The 20710-nt window shown below is 36.3% G+C and overlaps 2 protein-coding genes across 2 annotated transcripts; both read right to left on the reverse strand.

Moving 5' to 3' along the window:
• Positions 1–12393: 12393 nt before the first annotated feature.
• On the reverse strand, positions 12394–14549 carry odam (odontogenic, ameloblast associated). Its single transcript, XM_067442658.1, has 7 exons — positions 14490–14549; positions 14367–14411; positions 13539–13592; positions 13234–13431; positions 12970–13126; positions 12578–12663; positions 12394–12426 (listed from the first exon to the last, which is right to left on the reverse strand). Exons 1-7 carry the CDS (start codon positions 14547–14549, stop codon positions 12394–12396), a joined length of 633 nt encoding a protein of 210 aa, XP_067298759.1.
• Positions 14550–18075: 3526 nt separating this feature from the next.
• On the reverse strand, positions 18076–19928 carry scpp9 (secretory calcium-binding phosphoprotein 9). Its single transcript, XM_067442659.1, has 9 exons — positions 19881–19928; positions 19776–19790; positions 19564–19698; positions 19363–19488; positions 19208–19276; positions 19059–19121; positions 18453–18503; positions 18319–18384; positions 18076–18235 (listed from the first exon to the last, which is right to left on the reverse strand). The coding sequence occupies exons 1-8, from the start codon at positions 19926–19928 to the stop codon at positions 18328–18330; spliced, it is 564 nt and encodes a 187-aa protein (XP_067298760.1). The 3' UTR covers positions 18076–18235; positions 18319–18327.
• Positions 19929–20710: the final 782 nt, after the last annotated feature.

Below are 20710 nucleotides of genomic sequence, written 5' to 3' on the forward strand. Positions count from 1 at the left end.
TCCAGCATTATGAATTATATCACAAAACAATGATGTGGTTAAAAAAGGAATAGAATATCACATGCACATCAGCAAACAGAGTTTTTTATAAAGCAAGATAATGATACTCACTAGCACGGCACAGCAGAGTCCAAAGACACACGCAACAAGGAGGAAAGATTTCATGGTTTTCAAGGAGAGCTGCTAGGATCTAATAGAGAAAGATTCCTTTTGTGTAAATTACATTTGATACAATGTTCTCCTAAATGTACAAATATAAATAACCAAAATCCATTAATTCAAATATTGCTTCTTACCTTTATGGCAAATGAATGAGACACTTCAAAACAGCTGTAATAAATGCTATATATATACATTATCGACATGCAACTGGCCAATCAGCAGAAGTAACATATAGTGACATGTTTGGTAAATGAAACACTCAGTATTTAGCAAGTTGGACTTTACTCAACAATTGGGAAAGAGGAAAATGATTCACATGGTTGTCTCTTCTCTTATGGTATAATTGTAAACATATTTAAACTGAGTTTATGCAACATGTAGACAAAACAAAAGATTTAGGCACACCTTAAGGGCTGGCTGCGACTGGGTTTTGTTTGACTGTAAATGATTACATCCATTAAGATATATGTGGCATTCTAAATATAATCAAAATATAGAATGTCATTTGAAATTGGTATATCTCTGCAGAAATCAAGAAGAGGGGAATCTTTGCAATGATGGAGTTGACATATCATGATTGTGATCAATATTAGGGAGGTTTTTTGCAGTCATGTCGGGTAAAATATGGGAAGAATATTTTCTATCCATTCATCATCTTCCGCTTATCCGGGGCCGGGTCGCGGGGGCAACAGTCTAAGCAGAGACGGCCAGACTTCCTTCTCCCTAGCCACTTCTTCCAGCTCCTACAGAGGAACCCCCAGGCGTTCCCAGGCCAGCCGGGAAACACAATCCCTCCAGCGTGTCCTGGGTCTTCCCCGGGGCCTCCTCCCGGTGGGACGTGCCCGGAACACCTCCCTGGGAAGGCGTCAAGGAGGCATCCAAAATAGATGCCCGAGCCACCTCAGCTGGCTCCACTCAGTATGAAGGAGCAACGGCTCTACTCAGTGACCGAGTACTGAGTGACTGGGTGACCAAGCTTCTCAGCTTATCTCTAAGGGACCGCCCAGCCACCCTGCGGAGAAAGCTCATTTCAGCCGCCTGTATCCGGGATCTTGTCCTTTCGGTCATGACCCACAGCTAATGACTATAGGTGAGAGTAGGAACGCAGATTGACCGGTAAATCGAGAGCTTCGCCTTACAGCTCAGCTCCTTCTCCACCACGACAGACCAGTACATCGCCCGCATTACTGCAGATGCTGCACCGATCCGTCTGTCTATCTCTCGTTCCACCCTTCCCTCACTCGTGTACAAGACCCCGAGATACTTAAACTCCTCCACTTGAGGCAAGAACTCTCCACCAACCTGAAGTGATGTACCCTTTTCCGACTGAGAACCATGGCCTCGGACTTGGAGGTGCTGATTCTCATCCCAGCCACTTCACACTCGGCTGCAAACCGTCCCAGTGCATGATGAAGGTCCTGGTCTGAGGTTATAAACACAACAACATCATCTGCAAAGAGCAGTGACGAAATTGTGTGGGCCCCAAACCGGACACTCTCCGGCCCTTGGCTGCATCTAGAAATTCTGTCCATAAAAACTATGAACAGAACCGGTGACAAAGGGCAGCCCTGCCGGAGACCAACATGCACTTGATACAAATTTGACTTACTGCCAGCAATGCGGACCAAGCTCCTGCTCTGTTCGTAAAGGGACCGAACAGCGCTAAGCAGGGGGCCCCGGACCCAATACTCCCAGAGCACCCTCCACAGGGTGCCACGAGGAACACAGTCAAATGCCTTCTCCAAATCCACAAAACACATGTGGACTGGTTGGGAAAACTCCCATGAACCCTCTAGCACCCTAGAAAGGATATAGAGCTGGTCCAGTGTTCCACGACCGGGATGAAAACCACACTGCTCCTCCTGAATCCGAGGTTCCACTATCGACCGAATTCTCCTCTCCTGTACCCTGGCATAGACTTTCCCAGGAAGGCTGAGAAGTGGGATCCCCCTGTAGTTGGAACAACACTCTCCGGTCCCCCTTCTTGCAAAGAGGGACCACCACCCCGGTCTGCCAGTCCATAGGTACTGTCCCCAACCGCCAGGCGATGCTGCACAGGCTTGTCAGCCAAGACAGCCCCACAACATCCAAAGACTTAAGGTACTCAGGGCGAATCTCATCCACCCCCGGCGTCTTGCCACCAAATATTTTTATGACGGATAAAATACAAAGTTAAAAAGAACCTTTGTTGTTGTTGTTGTTGTTGTTGTTGTTGTTGTTGTTGTTGTTGTTGTTGTTGTTGTTGTTGTTGTTGTTGTTGTTGTTGTTGTTGTTGTTGTTGAATTCTGTCCGGGCATTGTAGTAATATTTAAACACTTTAGATGTGTTAACTGTTGACAATTGAAGAGTTCAGATGCAAAAGCCTCTAAAAGCCACTTTGTTCAAAAATGAGATAACAATACTGAGTAAATGCTCTTTGCAAATAGTATAAGTTCATAACAAACTTTAATTTCAAACCCACTAAATCCCAGCCTGCAGCCCATTCAGAAGTACCAGTACTTAGGTAGAAACCTATACATAGAAGCTTGACAAAAATGCTTATTTTAAAGAAAATCATCAGATGGATTTAGGGGCTTTTGCATCTGAAGTCTTCATTTCAGCACATTTTAACGTGAGCTTTGCTAATCCTAATGGACCACAAATCAAAGATCTCTTTGGGTTTTTCATCAATAACACCAACAAATTTGAAGGTTTCAGGTGTTGCCAGATTATTTCAGTAATTAAAATCAAGTAAATACTAATAAATTAAATACTGGTCTCAGAATGGCAGAATATTTTCAGTTATGTTTTTGAACAAAAAATTGGCACGCAAACTTTGTATTTGTCTTTTGTGCTTACACACAATTTCTGAAGCAATTTCTCTAATCTCTATACACACACAAAACCACAAAACATGCACACAACATACAAACCGTCACAAATCTCTTGCAAAACCAAACACTTCATTCAAAACTATTTAAACTTTTCTATAAAAAAAGTTGTGTGTTATAAAGCGCTAATAAAGGTGACTTGACCATGTGCATATTACAAATATCCTAATGGACCACAAATCAAAGATCTCTCAGGGGATCTCTTAGTCATCAATTGCACCAACAAATTTGACGTTTCCACATAAACAGAAATGCAAGGGTGAAAAAAGACATTGTTGACACTGAGTTTTGATTCGTAAGTGATCAAACTAGGTATAAGTATTAGTGTTTTAGGTGTGTTTTCACATGTGATCACTGGGTGAAGGTAATTGTAAATGAGTGTGACATTTGAAGGACAGTGTTTCTCAAAAGAAACATAAGAGCTGTTCGTTTTTTAATGGTATAGGGTTAAGTGTGTCTAGTTTTGCAAAAAAATATTGTTGTAAGTATAAAGCAGATAGGCCTAATGTGCTTGCAGTTTTGCAGACTTGGCCTGAAGATGAGTGAATGGAGTAAATGGTTTCATTGAGTGGGCGTCAAGTGGCACTTTTGGTAACACTTTAGTATGGGGAACACATATTCATGATTACAGTTTTTCTCAATTGCTAAAGCACAATTTCTGAAACCTTGCTCCATTTTCTGAAAACATTAAACACAAAACCTCATCTTCAAGCACTATTTACAACACCAAAACTCCTCTGGCAAAATGAAACTTTCGCCTCAAAACAGTTTTAACTGTGTTCAAATGAAACACTGCTCTCAAATCATAAGTGATCAAAATTATATACACTATCAAGCAGTCAGTAAACAATACACCAAAAAATATAAAACACATTGTTCAAAACAGTTCTCAGGGATAAGTACATTTTTAATCTCAAAACAAATTTCATATTTTTCCGTCATTGTCTTTTGTTGAACGAAAACATGTTTTTTCATAGGAGCTAAAAAATGTATCTAAAATTACTCTTCTGCTTTGCTCTTTGCAAATTTTTGGTTGTTGTTGTTCTTCTTCCTCCTCCTTGTACCCATATGTTTACAATACAGTACCCTGCACCTCACAAACATGTCATTTTTCTCTGGGATACTGTTATTCTTGTTCTTTATTGATATGAATCTGCATATGAAAGGGCTTCGAACGGCTCAGTACAGTCCCAGCCAAGGAACCGGGTCTTATCTAACGAAACGATCTGTCATTTGGATGATACTTCCACATGCATCATGGCCGTGGCCCGTGACCTTTCCCGGCATGATGGCATCATGCGTCGTAAAGAATCACAACACAGAAGTCTCGCATTTTAAAAAGTGCATACATTTTTATGTTATTTAGAAAATGACTTGAATGAAATGAAAATCGTTTGGCTAGATAAGATCCTATTCCTCGGCTGGGATCACGCAGAGACCTTCGAAGCCCTTTGAAACTGCATTTGAAATCCAATATATAGAGAAAAATCCTGGAATGTTTTCCTCAAAAAACTTAATATCTTTTCAAATCAACAAAGAAAGTAATGAACTTCTTTGATGAGACAGGGGTGGATATATTTTCATTTTGAAGTAAATTAATCCTTTAAGGGATGAAGAATATGGTCATGTAGAATAAGGCATTACAGTTTTTCTCAATTGCTAAAACACTAAAACCCATCGGCTGAACAAATTTCTCAGTTGCCTGAACTTATTTAGCTAATTGTGCAGTCTGTTGTCAATACCTTAAACCATTTCACATCATAAAACACAATTTGCAGATCTCACTTAGACTTTTCAGCAAATCTCTAAACACATTCTCATTGTCAAGACACATTCTGCACACTAATGCACATGCCATTCATACGGGTTAACACAAGTGGCAACAATCAAATACAAATAGAGAACACAATGTCATTTAATGAACACAACCACTCAAAACTGATTTAATCTGTTTCAAATGATGAGACACAACCAATATAAGTACAGTGCATTGTAGGCTGTATACTGTACAATTAACAAATCTTATTGCCCTGAACATGTTGCTTTCCATTTGTTTACAGTACTGACTGCTCCATAGATTTTGACTGGTTGCTGGTTCATATCAACAAAGGACAAAGGACAAGTTTGTGAGATGCAGAGTACAGTACTGTAAAAATCAGCCTAATCTAATGAAAATGCATATCTATAGCACAAATTGTATTTATCGTGCGATTTATATGCCAAAATGAGTTTTTATGAGCATATGTTACGCAGTTTTCGTGTGCATATGATATGTACATTATATTGTGTTATGTGCACGTACTCCAAACACCTCAACCTACCCAATGGGGTGACAATGCAAATCATATGCACATAAAAAATAATTGTGCCGTATATAAATCGCACAATAAATACAATTTGTGATGTATATGCATTTCATGAGAATGAGTTGATAAAAATAGGGCTACAAGCAAGAGGAAGAACAAAAAATTGCAAAGCAAAGCAGAATAGTAATAATTTCTGATCAATTTTGAGCTACTATGATGAAACATGTTTTCATTCATCACAAGACAATGACAGAAAAATATGAAATTTGTTTTAAGATTAAACATTTACTTCTGCCTGAGAACTGTTTTGAACAATGTGTTTTCTATTTTTTGCTGTATTGTTTACTGATTGCTTGATAGTGTTTATCATTTAGATCCCTTTGTTTATGATTTGAGAGCAGTGTTTGATTTTGAACACAGGTAAAACTGTTTTGTGGCGAAAGTTTCATTTTGCAAGAGAAGTCAGAGGTTTTGTGAATAGTGCTTGAAGAGGAGGTTTTGTGTTTAATGGTTTCAGAAAATGGAGCAAGGTTTCAGAAATAGTGTTTTAGCAATTGAGAAAAACTGTAATATGTGCTTTATAAGTTCTAATAAACAGACAATATCCTAGTAATATACGTGCTAATAACTAGTTAATAGAGAATTGAGCCCTAAAATAAAGTGTTAACCCACTTTTAGTATGTAAGCATTAATATTACTATTCCTTCTTTGCAATGCTGGAACTTGACATTGCGTTATTTATACAGGTGCTGCATGAAGTCTGGTATGTGAAATATGTATTAGTTGTGTTCTTAAAAATGTCTTAATGAAATTAACATCCAGAATACTGAATCACACTCAGGCAGCAAAACGACATAAAAGCAAAATTGGTTTAATGGTAACAAACTGCAGAAATACACTGAGGAGAACAACAACAAAACATACAGAAGACCCTATATGGACAATTTATTTATCTTGTACATGTCATGTTATTATTCTAATGTTCAAGAGTGTAAAGAGAGGGTTTTTCTAAAATAAAAAAAATCTTTGTTATTTCTAGACTAATATCTCTATAGCTAAAGATCTTTTCTAATCACCATTTAGATATCTCATATAAACTCAAAATTGCAACTGCTCTCAACAAAGGAGGAGATCCTAACGTGCTGAGATAGGTGCAAGGGTCGGCACCGGGGTTGGGGCAGGGGTTGTTGCTGACCCTGGGGCAGGGGCTGGAGCCGGGACACCTCCAGAGGAAAGGGCCATCAGCAGCTGAAGAAACTGATCGAAGGTCAATGGAGATACAAAGGGGCGAAAGGCTTCAATCTGACGAGACAAATTATACAATCACACAAACATCCTGATAGTTTTCATTGAATTTTACATTTTTAAATTTGAGTTACATTTTTCGACAAACCTCATCGGAATCCGAGCTGGATAGTGAGCGAGCCGAGCGCTGGTGAACTTCAGCCTAATTACGATAATAATAATAATCACTATTATTATTGTCACAGTATTTACAAATGCAACTATAACTGCAAAAGTATAGCTTTTGAAACATACCTGGAAAGCCAAAGTCAGACCAAGAAGGCATGCAAATAGGATTACTGTCTTCATGCTTCTGTCAAAGATGATTCTCCAAAGCAACAGCAATAATACTATAGGAAGAATAATATTTTGCTCTGAAGCCTTAGGATTTAAGTACAGCGATTGAACACACCCCCCTGTTTTGTTGCTTCCTAACAAACACCTCACCCTCGCTGCTCTTGCTAAATGCACTAGACAGGTCAATCCTAAAACATTAGGTGGGCTTAAGGCAACAAATTAGTTTAGCAATCAGTAAAATCCCTCCTACACATGGCACTCCTGATATTGCAATTGAGAAAGACTTGTAAGAGAGTCAAGAATTTTGTAATGGTTATGAAATAAAATGCTTGTTTAGACTTCAAACTTAGACCTACTGTTGTATTTTGACCACTTTAAATGACATCAGTTTTGTATTAGTATTTTTTGTTGTAACTAACAATTTCTCCAGCAATTGATAAGTCCTCGGTCACAACAAATGAGCCACAACTGTGACAATTGCTCAATCACTGGTCTTTAAAAAGAGAAAAGCAAGACCGATGCGACAGAGCTGGAAACAGGGACAAACATACAAAAGCTAACCTCTTTAGTGAGACTTTGAGATCACTTACTACTTAAGTTACATTTCATTCTGAAAATTTTATATATTTATTATTTTACAGAAGCAATGTGGTTTCTGATGGTACTGTCGTGTGTTGTGGTGGCAGCTCAGGTGAGTAGCAACATTCAGGGTTTAATTTCATTGTCATTTATTGAGTATTCACCTTGTTTTTAACCTGAGAGTGGGCACGGCCATTTGTAAATTGAATGTGTCTAGCTTCTAGTTATTTTTAACTGTAGCCTACAAAACAGCTAATTATGCTGCTTGATATATCATCCGGGTTTGCTGGTATTTCTTGAACTCATTTCTCACAGCTTGATGAGGCTCTCGAAAGGGCGGCATCTTGCATGAAATACTACTTGCTTGCTTGATCCTGTTCTCATAAGCTTATTTAAATATTGCTGCAATGTTTTGTTCCTTGCTCCTCAGTTTCATAAATTATTCATTGCAGACTGGGGTTGTTGCAGCAGCATTAAAGATTAAAGATATAACTCCTGTACCCTGGACGATTTTAACAACTTTCATCCCATCTCAAATCTGAAAAATTGCACACACAAAAAATACTTGAGCACGTTGTTGCCTCTCCTTTGTGTAACCATCTTCAGTTAATAACCTTTTTGAATCCCTTCAGTCAGGTTTTCAGAAATGTTACTGTACTGAAACCTCTTTGGACCAGGTTACCAATAATTTGTTGATGGCTTCTAATTCCGGTGCAATTCCCTTCTTGATCTTAGAGCCGCTTACGACACTGTCGATAGTACTTACCTTGAATGAGTTTTTGGTGTGTTTGGGATAGCTTTCAACTGGTATAAATCATATTTTACTGACCATTTCCAGTTTATATGGGTGGTTAATGGTCTGAGATTAGCTCTCTACTCACTGGTGTTCCTCAGGACTCTGTTTTTGGCCCTTTACCCTTCACCTGTTGTGATCGCTGGGGTCTTCATTATCACTTCTGTGCTGACAAAACCCAGATCTATATAAGCTCAAAATCTGGTGAAAACCTCGATCCCTGTTTTTTCTCACTGTATTTCTGGGGGGGAAAAATCATGGATGAATAATAGTTTCCTCTGCCTGGGTAGTGGTAAAACTGAAGTGCTAAAAATCAATGCTTAATGGTTCCTGCCATCAAATTTTTAAAGCTGGTTCAAAGACTTTGTTGTCTGTTGATGGTTTTGTTTTAAAGACTAAAGTAAGGAACCTTGGAGTTATTTTTGATGCCAGTATTGCATTTGATAATTTTGTTCAGAACACTGTTAAACCATCCTTTTTTCACATTACATGACTTGGCTCCATATTATTTATCCACATTGTTAATTCCTTATACCCCAAATCGCAGATTGTGTTCCTCCCAATCGAATTAGCTACTGTAAGTACACGTCAGTTTGCATACTGTAAAATAAAGTGCAACCTGCAAACTGCTATTTCTTACCATACTATTTATCGTCTGTTATAAACACATTTGTAGCTCGAATAGTTTTACTGATTACTTTTTTAGTTTTATGAAACGTAAGTCTAAAAGAAAATAGCTTATTCCACGTTGCAAAATGAGGTGGATCTACTGGTATTATGGTGTAGTTATTGCATTGTTTTCAGCCCAGTGACAGAGAGCAGTGTGAATGGAGAGAGATATTTCTCAGGGCCAGTAAATGAAGGAGGAAAAGTGCCTCAAATCAGACTGAGAGAGGAGCAGAATTTTGAATGTCCATTTTTATTGTAAAAATTTGAATTGTGCACCACCCAAGGTTCAACTTCTAAATGTCAATTGACGCTATAATTATAGCCAGATCCGGTGGGCCTATTGTATCCAAATGGACCAGAGCAACAAGTACAAGATCCATCTAAAAGATCTGCATTTGGACAAGATCCAGCATTCCCTGGTCAAAATGGTGGAGACAGGGTGGGTAACATTTTCAGTAGTGTTTTGCTTTTTTTTTTTTTTGCTTTTTTTGCAGCCATTATGTATTAAAATAAGCATTATTGTTATCCTCTGCTGTAGGGTTATGAGTCTGATTTGAATAGATATGGGTCCGGTTTGAACCAGGGAACACAGATGAGTGGACAGTGGCATAGATGGGGAGGAACCGGAAAACCACAGGGGAATGGAAGAGCTGGTAGACCATCTTACAAAGTAAGTTCACTGCAGATTAAGTTGCTTTGTCCTTTCATATAAAAATAATGATATCTTTAAGACATGAAAACATTGTGTCGGAGTTCAAATATTTGCCATATTCGCCCTCATCCTGGGGCAAACGGGACTGGATTCATTATTATTATTAATGTTGAATAATAGAACAGCAAGTTTGCTGAAATATGAAAATGAATTGTTGTTAAAACCCTTCAGCCCACTCAAGCTCCAGTAGATGGAGGCAGAGAGACCCAGATGAATCCACTCTTTGGAAGACCCCTCAGTCCCAACATGATGGTAGGCTCATACTGCTTATATGATATGTGCTCTTTACAATTTGTTAATTAAACAGATGAATTATTGGATTAAAACGTTGTACGTGCAATTGTTATTTGGATTTATGAGATCACTTTTGTAAATGTTTTAGGGCAACAGGCAGTTCATTCCAATCTTCAAGGTAAGCTGACGATAATTTACCCAAATACAATGAATGCCATTAACAGAATGCATTTGTCCCTAATCTGTGTTTATTTTTTATCCACTTGGATGAACATATATAGGCTGACAATGTCACTGTGCAGGTGATTAAAACTCTTGTGTTGCTGTTTTGTACTTAGAAATAGTTGAATAAAATGAGTTTTCTTTAATATTTTGATATGACTTGCAATGATATGAATGTGTTCTCCCCTTCAACAGAATGTTAGTGCCTTCCATCTAAATGAGGTACTAAATTGGGTGAAATTGTTGTTTCAAATTAACCTTACATATTTCAAGATATATGGAAATACAATAAAATAGATAGAATCAGAATTAATTTTTGCTTTTGTTTCCAGGGAGAGAATGTCTTTGTCTTACCAAAAGTGAGTGATTGGAACTAACCAACATTGTATGATATGTTTTTTTATCTCATGCATTGTTGAATTTGAGGTATTGAAGAGATGATAAGATACATAATTTTAAATGGGCAAAAAGTAATGAGAAAGCATAAATTAAGATTAATGATATTCACATCTAATACGCTCCTCTTTCCAGGGTAGAGCGCAGATGCAGCCTCCAAAAAAGGTAATAAAGATTTGATTTATTCGATTTATTTTGATATGTCACTGTTTTAGAAATAGTGTTTCATGTTGAAATAACGCATATCATTTGCGACTAAATTACAGGGTGGAGTGAAAATGCCTCAGGAATTGGGGGTAAACGTTTTATTAGCCTATAAATCTTTTTTTATTATTATTGCGAAATAAGTTTCATGTGATTTCTTTGTTGTGTAATTCTTTAATTTAATTTAATTATTTTTGTATCACTTTTAGTATGGTCAGGGTTTCTCCCTCTATGGCCCTCAGGTAACAGACACTATAATAAACATTCATTATATTTTATGAAAATATTTTAAATGTATATGAAATAAAAGGATTAAAAGTATGTTTAAATCCATACGTTCCCAAATCAAACTTTCTCTTTCTCACAGCCTTATGTGAAGCTCATCTACAACCCAACTGCAACGGTCAGTCAAATACAATAAATGACCTTGTCTGTAGTCTATTAATCACATTCCATATCTGGGACTATTGCTGCTGCTGCTGCTGCTGCTGCTGTTGTTTTAAATATAACAGTCTGTTACAAATTTGTTCTCCACAGCAAAAGATCTCATTTGAATATGGAATTACACAGCTTGTAAGTAATCCGGAACATATCATAGCTGTCAGAATATAATTTCTTTTAGCTAATAGCATTCTCTTTCTTGTGTCAATATATTTTTTATATCTTTTTAATGTCCCGGTTGTCTTTGCAGCTCCCTGCATTCATGAAGGTCAGTATTTTGGTCCTCAAGAGAGGGATCACTGGTTTTGAATTATAAAGCCTATATATTTTATATTCTCTTGTTTTGCTGATTTATGCAACATTGCTTTTGACTCCGATTCTCTAGGTGGAGTCTGAAAGTGATCATGGGACAAACTAAAGAACCATACAATAATCCCACAGGTAGGGCAGATTGCTGTGCCTAAAATAAAAAATAATAATAATTGATTTAAAACTTTACTTTTGCTTTAAATAATTTATTTTTCTTGTTTTACAGGTGGACATCCAGCTATTATATCATTCAGTGTAGAATTGAAATATAGACGTATGTCTCTTGGTGATTGTTTTTCTTCTTTAATCATTTCGGGAATCTCTTCATTAAAACTTGTAGCATCAACACCGTGTAACGTGTATGTTCTGTTTTGCTCTATGATCATGGTGTTTTGGTTTCCCTGTTTGTCGGTCTGCCTGCCTGTCCTGGATGTTTTAGTTTCCACACCTGTTCTGTTTTACATTGATTACGTTCCTCGTGTATTTAAGTCCTGTGTTTCCCTAGTTCCTTTGTCTGGTGTCATCTTTATTTTCTGTAGTTGTATTCTTGTGTCCTTCTGTGATCTTGTGTGAGTTTTTATGTGTGGATTTAATAAAGACAGATAATTTTGTCACTGTTTATTCTTGATTGTTATTACATGCAATCACAGAGTTTTAAAAGGAGTCCAAAAAAAGTGTTTTGAACAGGAATAAATCATTACAGACTAAATAAATTGAGCATCATTTATTTATTTGGTAACATATGGATATTTCCTAATTTAACAAAAATGTCTCCTGTGAGGGATCTCCATGGTGGGATATCTGGAAAAGCAAAAACAAATTTACATTCTGATTAACTAATGGGTATGATTTCCCATTATAATAAACTTTTTAGAAAACTTTCTAATACCTGTTTAATAGTGAAGTCTTCTGAGCCTATGGCTCAAACAATGGGAAGCCAGGTTGCCCCTGTCAGAGACAGAATTGGTTAATAAACAAACTAAAAGAAATTCTACAGCAATTATTCTATCCAGACATGTTTTGTCATGTTTGGTAAGTAAAAGCATGTGTAAACCAAAGGAAATGTGTGAATAAAGATCCAAGATTACGTTTGCCTTACCTCTACAGTTCCAGGACCGGGCCGATCACCACGATAATCAGGAGCAGACGTTACCTTCGGGTCTGTTGCCTTCCCCCTGTTCTGAAACATGTGAAAAAATGTCTTTAAGATTGTCTGAGAAGAAAACATAAATACATAAATACCTTGAGATTACATTCGAGTAATGAAACATTTAACATTACATTTTAAAGTAAATATTAATAATAAATATTATTGAAACAATTATTAATTCGTTATTTAAAATATATTACATTTTTGAGATATGTCAAACAAAAATACATGTTCTGTGATTTCACAGGAGAAAATGTTACGTTTTTACAATACCTGTATTGGTTGTATTGGTTGCATTGGTTGCATTGGTTGTATTGGTTGCATTGGTTGTATTGGTTGCATTGGTTGTATTGGTTGCATTGGTTGCATTGGTTGCATTGGTTGTATTGGTTGTATCGTAGCCTGGCCTTGAATATTTGGACCAGTGTTCTGGTTGGGTATCAGCCTTACAGGAGTGTTTCTCATCGGATATAGATTTGTCAGGAAAAATGGAAAACCCTAGAAACAAAATTTGACTTACTCTCCAAAGAATCAGTGATAATAAATAAAATCAACATCTATGCCCATTAAAACTTAGTGTGTGTTCCTCTGAAGTCTGTCTGTACCGGAGGAGCGTTCTGTGCTGGTACGCCGTTATTGGGACCGAAGCCAGGTATGGGCTGTTCCTGCTGCAACGGGGGCAACTGTGCTGGGTTCAGCTGGTTTATTTGAGGGGGAAAGAAGGGTCCCTGCATCGCAGGGTTAAAGTTCAGCACCTGTGGGGGCTGCTGCTGGAACAGGTATGGAGAGAAAAATTGAGTACCCTAGGAGAAAGAAAGCAAAGAGCAATAAGATTCAAATGAACTACTTATAATATGAGCACCTACAGGTTAAAAGAAAAAAACTTTGCTTAGACTGAACGTTAAATTACCTGTGCTGGACCCAAACCTAAACTTGCCAAAGTGAGTCCATTGAGACGCAAAACCTAAGAAAGGTACAATTAGCATTTGTGAGTATGTAAAAGAAAACAAAAGATTAAACTTTTTTACGGTAACAGGCATGTTACATGTACTTACTATAACAATAATAACATTAAACTAAGCATAATTACAAGCAACTAACCCTAATCTAAACCCTACCCTCACCTTAAGTCTATAGTATGTACATGTTAAATAACGTTATGTGAAACGTATTTGTGTAATTACACTGTAACAACGTCACCTTAAAATAAAGTGCAACCAACAAAAATACAAACAAAAGTTTGTCTGTCAGTCAGTCAGTCAGATTTGTTCTATTTTAAAATTATTATTCTTAATAGAAATAATACTTTTATTATTCAAGTATTAAATTAAGTTGATAGTAAATACATTTGATGCTACAATTGTAAATTATTTTAAAGTTTCCTATCGTTAATAAATCCTGAAGGGGAAAAAAAAAGTTCAATAAAAATGCAGCCACATTGATAAAAACGAGAATCTTTTTTGAGCACCAGGTCACATATCTGAATCATTTCCGAAGGATCTTAGCTTTGCCATCACAGGAATACATTAAAATATTTTCAAATAGAAAATAGCTATCTTAAATTGTAACAATACTTGACAATATTACTGTTTTTATGAGTTTTGATCAAATAAATTGCAGCCTTGGTGAACATGAGACTTAAAAAAATCTTACTGACTCTTGAAAGGTAGTGTAATTTAATCTTTAACATTTACAGTAATACATCATTTATGATTAAAAAAAATTATAAGATACATACCTCATTACTGTTACTTGCTATTATTCCAATTTGTGGCTGGTAGATCTGTGGAATATAAACAGTTTTGTTAAAATAGGCTCAAATTGAAAACGTTATTATTCATTTTAATAAAAGGACACTTACAGGGACACAAGAGCAAATGCTGAGAAGACCAACCATGGAAAAGATGGCCTGAAACTTCATCTTGGTAAGCTGTGGATGAAAAATCAAATAAATAAATTCAGAAGTCTACTTTTAAAACAGTATATATAACAGTAATATAATTTTTAAATGTATTTTTTGATAGAACCCTAACCCTAGGCTACTGTCTACATATACTTCTAATAATACAGTGAATAAATGCACAATATTAGAGAAAATAAAAGTACATTCATGGCAGATCAGAAGTGCAAACTAGTCTTTCCCCCTTTCCTTTTAAACTGATGCTTGTCCTCTTATAATATCAGGTTGCTTGTGACACATGCAGTGTGTCATGTTCCTCAATTTGTCTGTAACGCACATATATCATTATGGTCAAACACCTTAAAACTTGAGTTGCCAATTGTTTTCATCAATTTATTGTCTGGGTTTGAGTATGTCTGTAAGTACAGTATGTGTTGATAAAATAAGAAGTCTATCATTATGATATTATAGTAAGTCATTAAAAACATTTAATGCTCAACAGATGAAAGAGATGGTGAGATCAGGACTGAGCGGTATCACTGATTCACAGACTAATAAGCAGGCTGAATGAAGGGCTGTTTGCTCTGTGAGGTAAGGAGACAAATTATTGTCTGGCTGAGAAACAAAAAACAAGATGAACAGATTGAATCATTCTCTTCAAAACAATAATTATAGCAATTAGTGTGGTCATCTCCACTCCATAATTGCATGTTTTAGGGGCTGAGTATACTAGACAGAAGAACCAGACTGAAGTGGTTTGTATTCACAGCTTTGGTGACCGCTTTTCTAAAGTGAGCAGCAACCTTACGAGTCCAGTAGATGGCATTATAATACAATCAGCAAATACCTTAAAACACTATTTAGTATCTATTTTAGACTACATTCTATTTTAGGATCTAGTCAACATTTTTGATTATGTAGGCCTATTTTTTCCTGTCTAAGAAGTAATTTTCCTTTAGCAGAATATGTATTTATTTGAGGTTCTGTCTGTACTGGATGGATGGATGGATGGATGGATGGATGGATGGATGGATGGATGGATGGATGGATGGATGGATGGATGGATGGATGGATGGATGGATGGATGGATGGATGGATGGATGGATGGATGGATGGATGGATGGATGGATGGATGGATGGATGGATGGATGGATGAACGGCAAGAAGGGTCCCTGCATCTGAATGTTGAAGTTCACCTCTTGTCTTTGCTACAACCCTAAACATGTTATGTTCTGATCTTTATATGCACAATAGTTTTAAATGAAATATTTTGCACTGAATATAGTGTTGGTGAAATGTACTTTTAAAAGTAATGTGCTACAATATCGCATTATAATATTTATTTAATATTGCAATATAATAGATATACTCACTAAAAAGAATTGCATTACTTAATTACTTTTCCATGTATTGCATCACGTTACTTTTGCTTTACATTTACATTTTCAACACAATTTTCATTGCTTGTTCGTTTTTTAATTTAAAAAAAAAAGTTCTAATTTTGCCCAATGTAAAGGCCCTTCCACAGCAAAAGTTAAATGAAAAAGCTTTGGGCTAAAGGAAATGCAAATTCCCGCCTGTACAGTAGAGGAAGAGGAAGAGCTAGAGGTAGCAGAGCTGAAGATGTTGAGGTTCTCTTTGGGAGTGACGAGGATGGATAGGATCAGGAATGAGGACATCGGAGGGACAGCACATGTGAGATGTTTTGGAGACAAAGATAGAGAGGCCAGGTTGAGATGGTTTGGACATGTTCCGAGGAGGGAGAGTGAATATATCGGTAAAAGGATGCTGAGGTTAGAGCTGCCAGACAGGAGGTCAAGAGGAAGACCAAAGAGGAGGTTTATGGATGTAGTGAAAGAGGACATGAAGGTAGTCGGTCTGAAAGAAGAGGATACAGAGGATGGAAATAGATGGAGGCAGATGATTCACTGTGGCGACCCCTGAAGGGAACAGCCGAAAGAAGAAGAAGAAGAAGAAGAAGAAGAAGAAGAAGAAGAAGAAGAAGAAGAAGAAGAAGAAGAAGAAGAAGAAGAAGAAGAAGAAGAAGAAGAAGAAGAAGAAGAAGAAGAAGAAGAAGAAGACAGTAGAGGGCGCAACTCAAACAGACAAAACACAAATGTGATGTCTATCTAAAGTCATTTTGCTTTATTGCTTAATAGTATGGTTTAAATGGATCGTCGAAATTCAGCAGCAAAGATAATGGTTAAAAAAGTGGGATTGAATGCATAATGTATATTTGTGTTATTTTGAGGAATAATGAATCTGTTTTGTGCAAGTGGATGAGTAATTGCATGCTGACATTCAGTATAGAACTAAGCATCATGTTCACACACAGCGCACACAACACCTCTGTACTTACTCCTTTTTTCCTTTTAACATGGAGACTGAGAGCTGTCAGTCAATTAATTGGAAAACAAAGTATAAAGAAACAAAGTACCAAAGTAAATCCATCCAAACTTGCATTACTTGTAACTCAGATAGGCCTACTTGAGAAAAAGTAATCTGATTAATTAACTTGCATTCCTTGTAATGCGTTATCCCTAACACTGCATACACTATTATTATTATTATTATTATTATTATTATTATTATTATTATTATTATTATTATTATTATTATTATTATTATTATTATTATTATTATTATGTTGAAAACAATATAATGTCACTTAATATTTTGTGGAGACCATATATGTGTTTTTCAGGATCCTTTGATGACTAGAAATGTAAGTCTTTTATTTAGATCAGATTTATATTAAACTTTTCAATTTCATGCATCCATGCCAAATACAATTATCTTTCAAAACTAAATCTTACTGACCCATTTGTGTATTGTTTAAATATTGATTGATATGATGTTTTTTTTTTCTATTTGTTCATCTCTGTCTGTACCATAGACTGTAAAATAAGACTGTAGTGTTTTCAGTTTTGTGGAATGTGTGATTGTGTACTTGTAAAGTTGTTGAATTGTTGCATAAATAAAAACACACACAAAAAATCTTACTGACACAAAAATGTATTGCTATGATCAAAATACCAACAAATCTAAGAGGTTTGCTGTCCTTATGTCTGTATAACGTTTGAAGATTTGCGTCTTTTTCTGTCCTGATGCTATTTTGTGGTAATACCATTTTTTTCTGAAACAACCACAGTTTCGACATGCTTTTAGTCTGAACCATAATAATTGTTATGATTTTCTTTAGTCTATTGGAACCCGTGCCCACATCAGAAATGAGAATACACATCCTTAATGGCAAGCTTTTTGCTGTGTGAGTACTGTGACACATAGTGACTGAGAATGCAAAAACAAAGACAACTTGATATTATCATTCTTATTTAAAACAGCGATGATGTGATTATAATCATTGTGATAGTATTAAATGATTTTCCTTTAAAAATGTTCACAATAACTTTAGTTGCCAGTGGATGGCAATATAACACAATTATAACAAACTCAGCGTGGTTTTGTTATTGAGAGAAAAAATCGAAAGAGAATATATTCAGTTGCAACAAACTAGTGGCTTTTATTAAGTATCCAGTCCAAACATTTACACATGCTGATCATTTGTCAGTATAAAGCAAAGGGTTAGACAATTAGACTGGCAGCTGCATAAAGAGCACTACATTTTACTAATCAGAAATGATTCTTTAATATTGTAAACAGACAGTGACGTTTGTTGTAGATAAGATGAGATATCTTGAACATATCTGTAAAAAAAAAAAAAAAGAAATTAAACCAACTTCTCAGCAAAAGTATTGATTATTGTGCATTCAAATGTGTAACAACACACCTCAGCGATTCAACCCCGTCCTTCACTCAAATGTCCAGACACAGTAGGGCTGATCTGAGCTGGAATCTGTATGCAGATGATAAAGTCAGAATCATATAATGTACCAAGCATTAGATTTCAGATACAAAACTCACCTGGGTGATTGAGACAGGTGGTCTGGCAGTGGCCCTTCTGAGGAAGGAGCGCTGATTAAAAATAAAAAGGATTTTACAGTTAGAAGGGTGGATGACAGGAATTCTGCCTTTTGAAAAATGCAAACACTGCAAACAACGAAGTTACATATCGCTTTTTATCGGCCCATAAATTAGGAACTACTGTCAATAAATAAAATATTTGACCATGTTTTCCGGAATAAAATGTTATTTATCAGGTAAACTACATTACATAAGCTGTAACAACCTACACAATACCCTATAGAAATAAAACTGTAAAATTCGGTGTAAGTGCCTTTAAGCCTTTAAAGATACGTACTGTAATTGAAAACTACATACACATACATAGGTCAAGTGTAATAAAATACACAATTAAATATGTATTGTGGGTGTTTTCTTTCCACTAGTCTAAAAGTGACCACCAGTGACTTTGCCTTAATGAAATTACCTCAGGATTTTTTTTCTTCCCTATGTTTTATTTATTTTTTATAATACAACCATTCTTTCTCAGGATTTAAATATATGTAAAAAAAAAAAAAAAAAAAAAAATACCTTGATGATGGAGTACCTGACATTCATCAAATGTACCTTAAATCTGTTCAGTGAGCCTGGTGGTAGAGCTTGATTGTTTCCAGTAGGGCCTTGTCCAGCCTAAAAAAAAAGTTTCAGAAACATTATTTGTATTCGATGCTTTGAATTTTAAGCATACTAGCAACTAGCAAAGATTTGTTTTGTACCGCAACTTGTTGCTGAGGAGGGATTACGCCTGGTTGATTCTGGGGCCCACCAATGTAATACGGCAGCCCCTGTTTATTAGAACATAGTCACATTTTTCAATAAATTAGAAATAAATGTATATTGTTACACTCAAATGGTGTGAATGAACAAATACCCCGTTAGAGGGAGCAAAAGGGTAAGCCATCTGTGGTCCAATGTTGGGTTGAGCGTAAGGTAATGCGGCCACAGGCGGCTGCTGAAGCACGTATGGATATGGAGGAAAAGCGGCTGCAGGAAGAAACTGTCAAGACACAAGTGAGTTTGTAATCATCTGTGTTGGACCTTATCCAAGAATAATCATCAGTTCCTATCCTACCTGTGTTAACGGAGGCTGTCCTATAACACCAGCACCACCAGAAAGCACGGGAGGCAGACCACCCACCAGTAGAGGGTTAACTCCATTTACACCAGTAACCAGACCACCATTCAGAGCGTCGATCAGACGCAACTTCTAAAAATAAGAGCAGCTTATAGCGTCGATATTAACAAACTTAACACGGATAATCATGAACATATGAATGGCCTTACCTTGGCTGAGGTGATCTAAAAGAGAAGAAAGTGATTAAAGCATGTGTGGATGAATTGAATATAACATATAAAATGGATAAGACTGAATCAATGTAGCCTACTCACATCAGCAATTATGGTCAGAACCATACAGATGATAACAAAGTTCTTCATCTTACAATCTGAAAAATATTTTCAAACAGCAAATTTAAAATTACACAGTCTGAATTTGTCCTATAATCTTTTAGTAGCAAAAATGTTGCTGCACGCACCTGTTTGCCACTCCAGTAGTCATGTACAGTACTGTACATCTCCAGTCTTTTATTGAGCTGGTTGATCTAGTGCAGCCAATTAGAGTTCAACAGTAATCCAGCTGTTTATCAGAAGGCTATTAGGAAGAATTAGTTATGGTTATTCATCTTTTTTTAAGTTTACCGCAGGGAGACATTCTGGCAGAATCTGTGGTCATTTGAGTTTTTAAGGATTTTGCATTTTGAGTGACTAAACGTACATATGATGTATAAGTACATACATCATGTGACATCACATTCACTGTAACCTGCACAGACACATGCAAACAAAACTGTGGTCTCAGCTGTAGTGTTGCTCTTGACCTATATGAAAACACTGTTAATCTCACTTGGAGCTAATTGCTCCTGGTCTGAATGCTATAGGTCTTAGATCATTCGCATTGTCATGTAGTCAACAAATGCCTGCCCCATAGGCCATGATACCACAAAAGTAGTCCTAACTGAAATCCTGTAATGTGACCTGATGGCAGGGCTGTTTTAAACAATGTCTACTTGAAAATATAAATATCGGATGAAGAAAACTTGTTTTTCTGTAGAATTAGTGCTGTAAATCCATAGATGTGATCCATAGGTTATTAGTTATCTATATGTATATACTTTGATTAATCTAAAATCGTTTGATTTAAAAAATAAAATAGTACACTG

The sequence above is a fragment of the Pseudorasbora parva genome, chromosome 4, assembly GCF_024679245.1.
Source record: "Pseudorasbora parva isolate DD20220531a chromosome 4, ASM2467924v1, whole genome shotgun sequence".
NCBI lineage: Eukaryota > Metazoa > Chordata > Actinopteri > Cypriniformes > Gobionidae > Pseudorasbora > Pseudorasbora parva.

Excerpts from the sequence above, each read along its gene's own strand:
- odam (XM_067442658.1), bottom strand. The coding sequence starts at position 14,549 with ATGAAGTTTCAGGCCATCTTTTCCATGGTTGGTCTTCTCAGCATTTGC. Across the intron at positions 13,432-13,538 it reads TAGGTTTGGGTCCAGCACAG|GGTACTCAATTTTTCTCTCC; the intron begins GTAATTTAACGT and ends TCTTTCTCCTAG. Across the intron at positions 12,664-12,969 it reads AATGCAACCAATACAACCAA|TTCAGAACAGGGGGAAGGCA; the intron begins TGCAACCAATAC and ends TTTTTCACATGT.
- scpp9 (XM_067442659.1), bottom strand. The coding sequence starts at position 19,928 with ATGAAGAACTTTGTTATCATCTGTATGGTTCTGACCATAATTGCTGAT. Across the intron at positions 19,489-19,563 it reads GACAGCCTCCGTTAACACAG|TTTCTTCCTGCAGCCGCTTT; the intron begins GTAGGATAGGAA and ends GTGTCTTGACAG. Across the intron at positions 19,277-19,362 it reads CTTTTGCTCCCTCTAACGGG|GGGCTGCCGTATTACATTGG; the intron begins GTATTTGTTCAT and ends TCTAATAAACAG.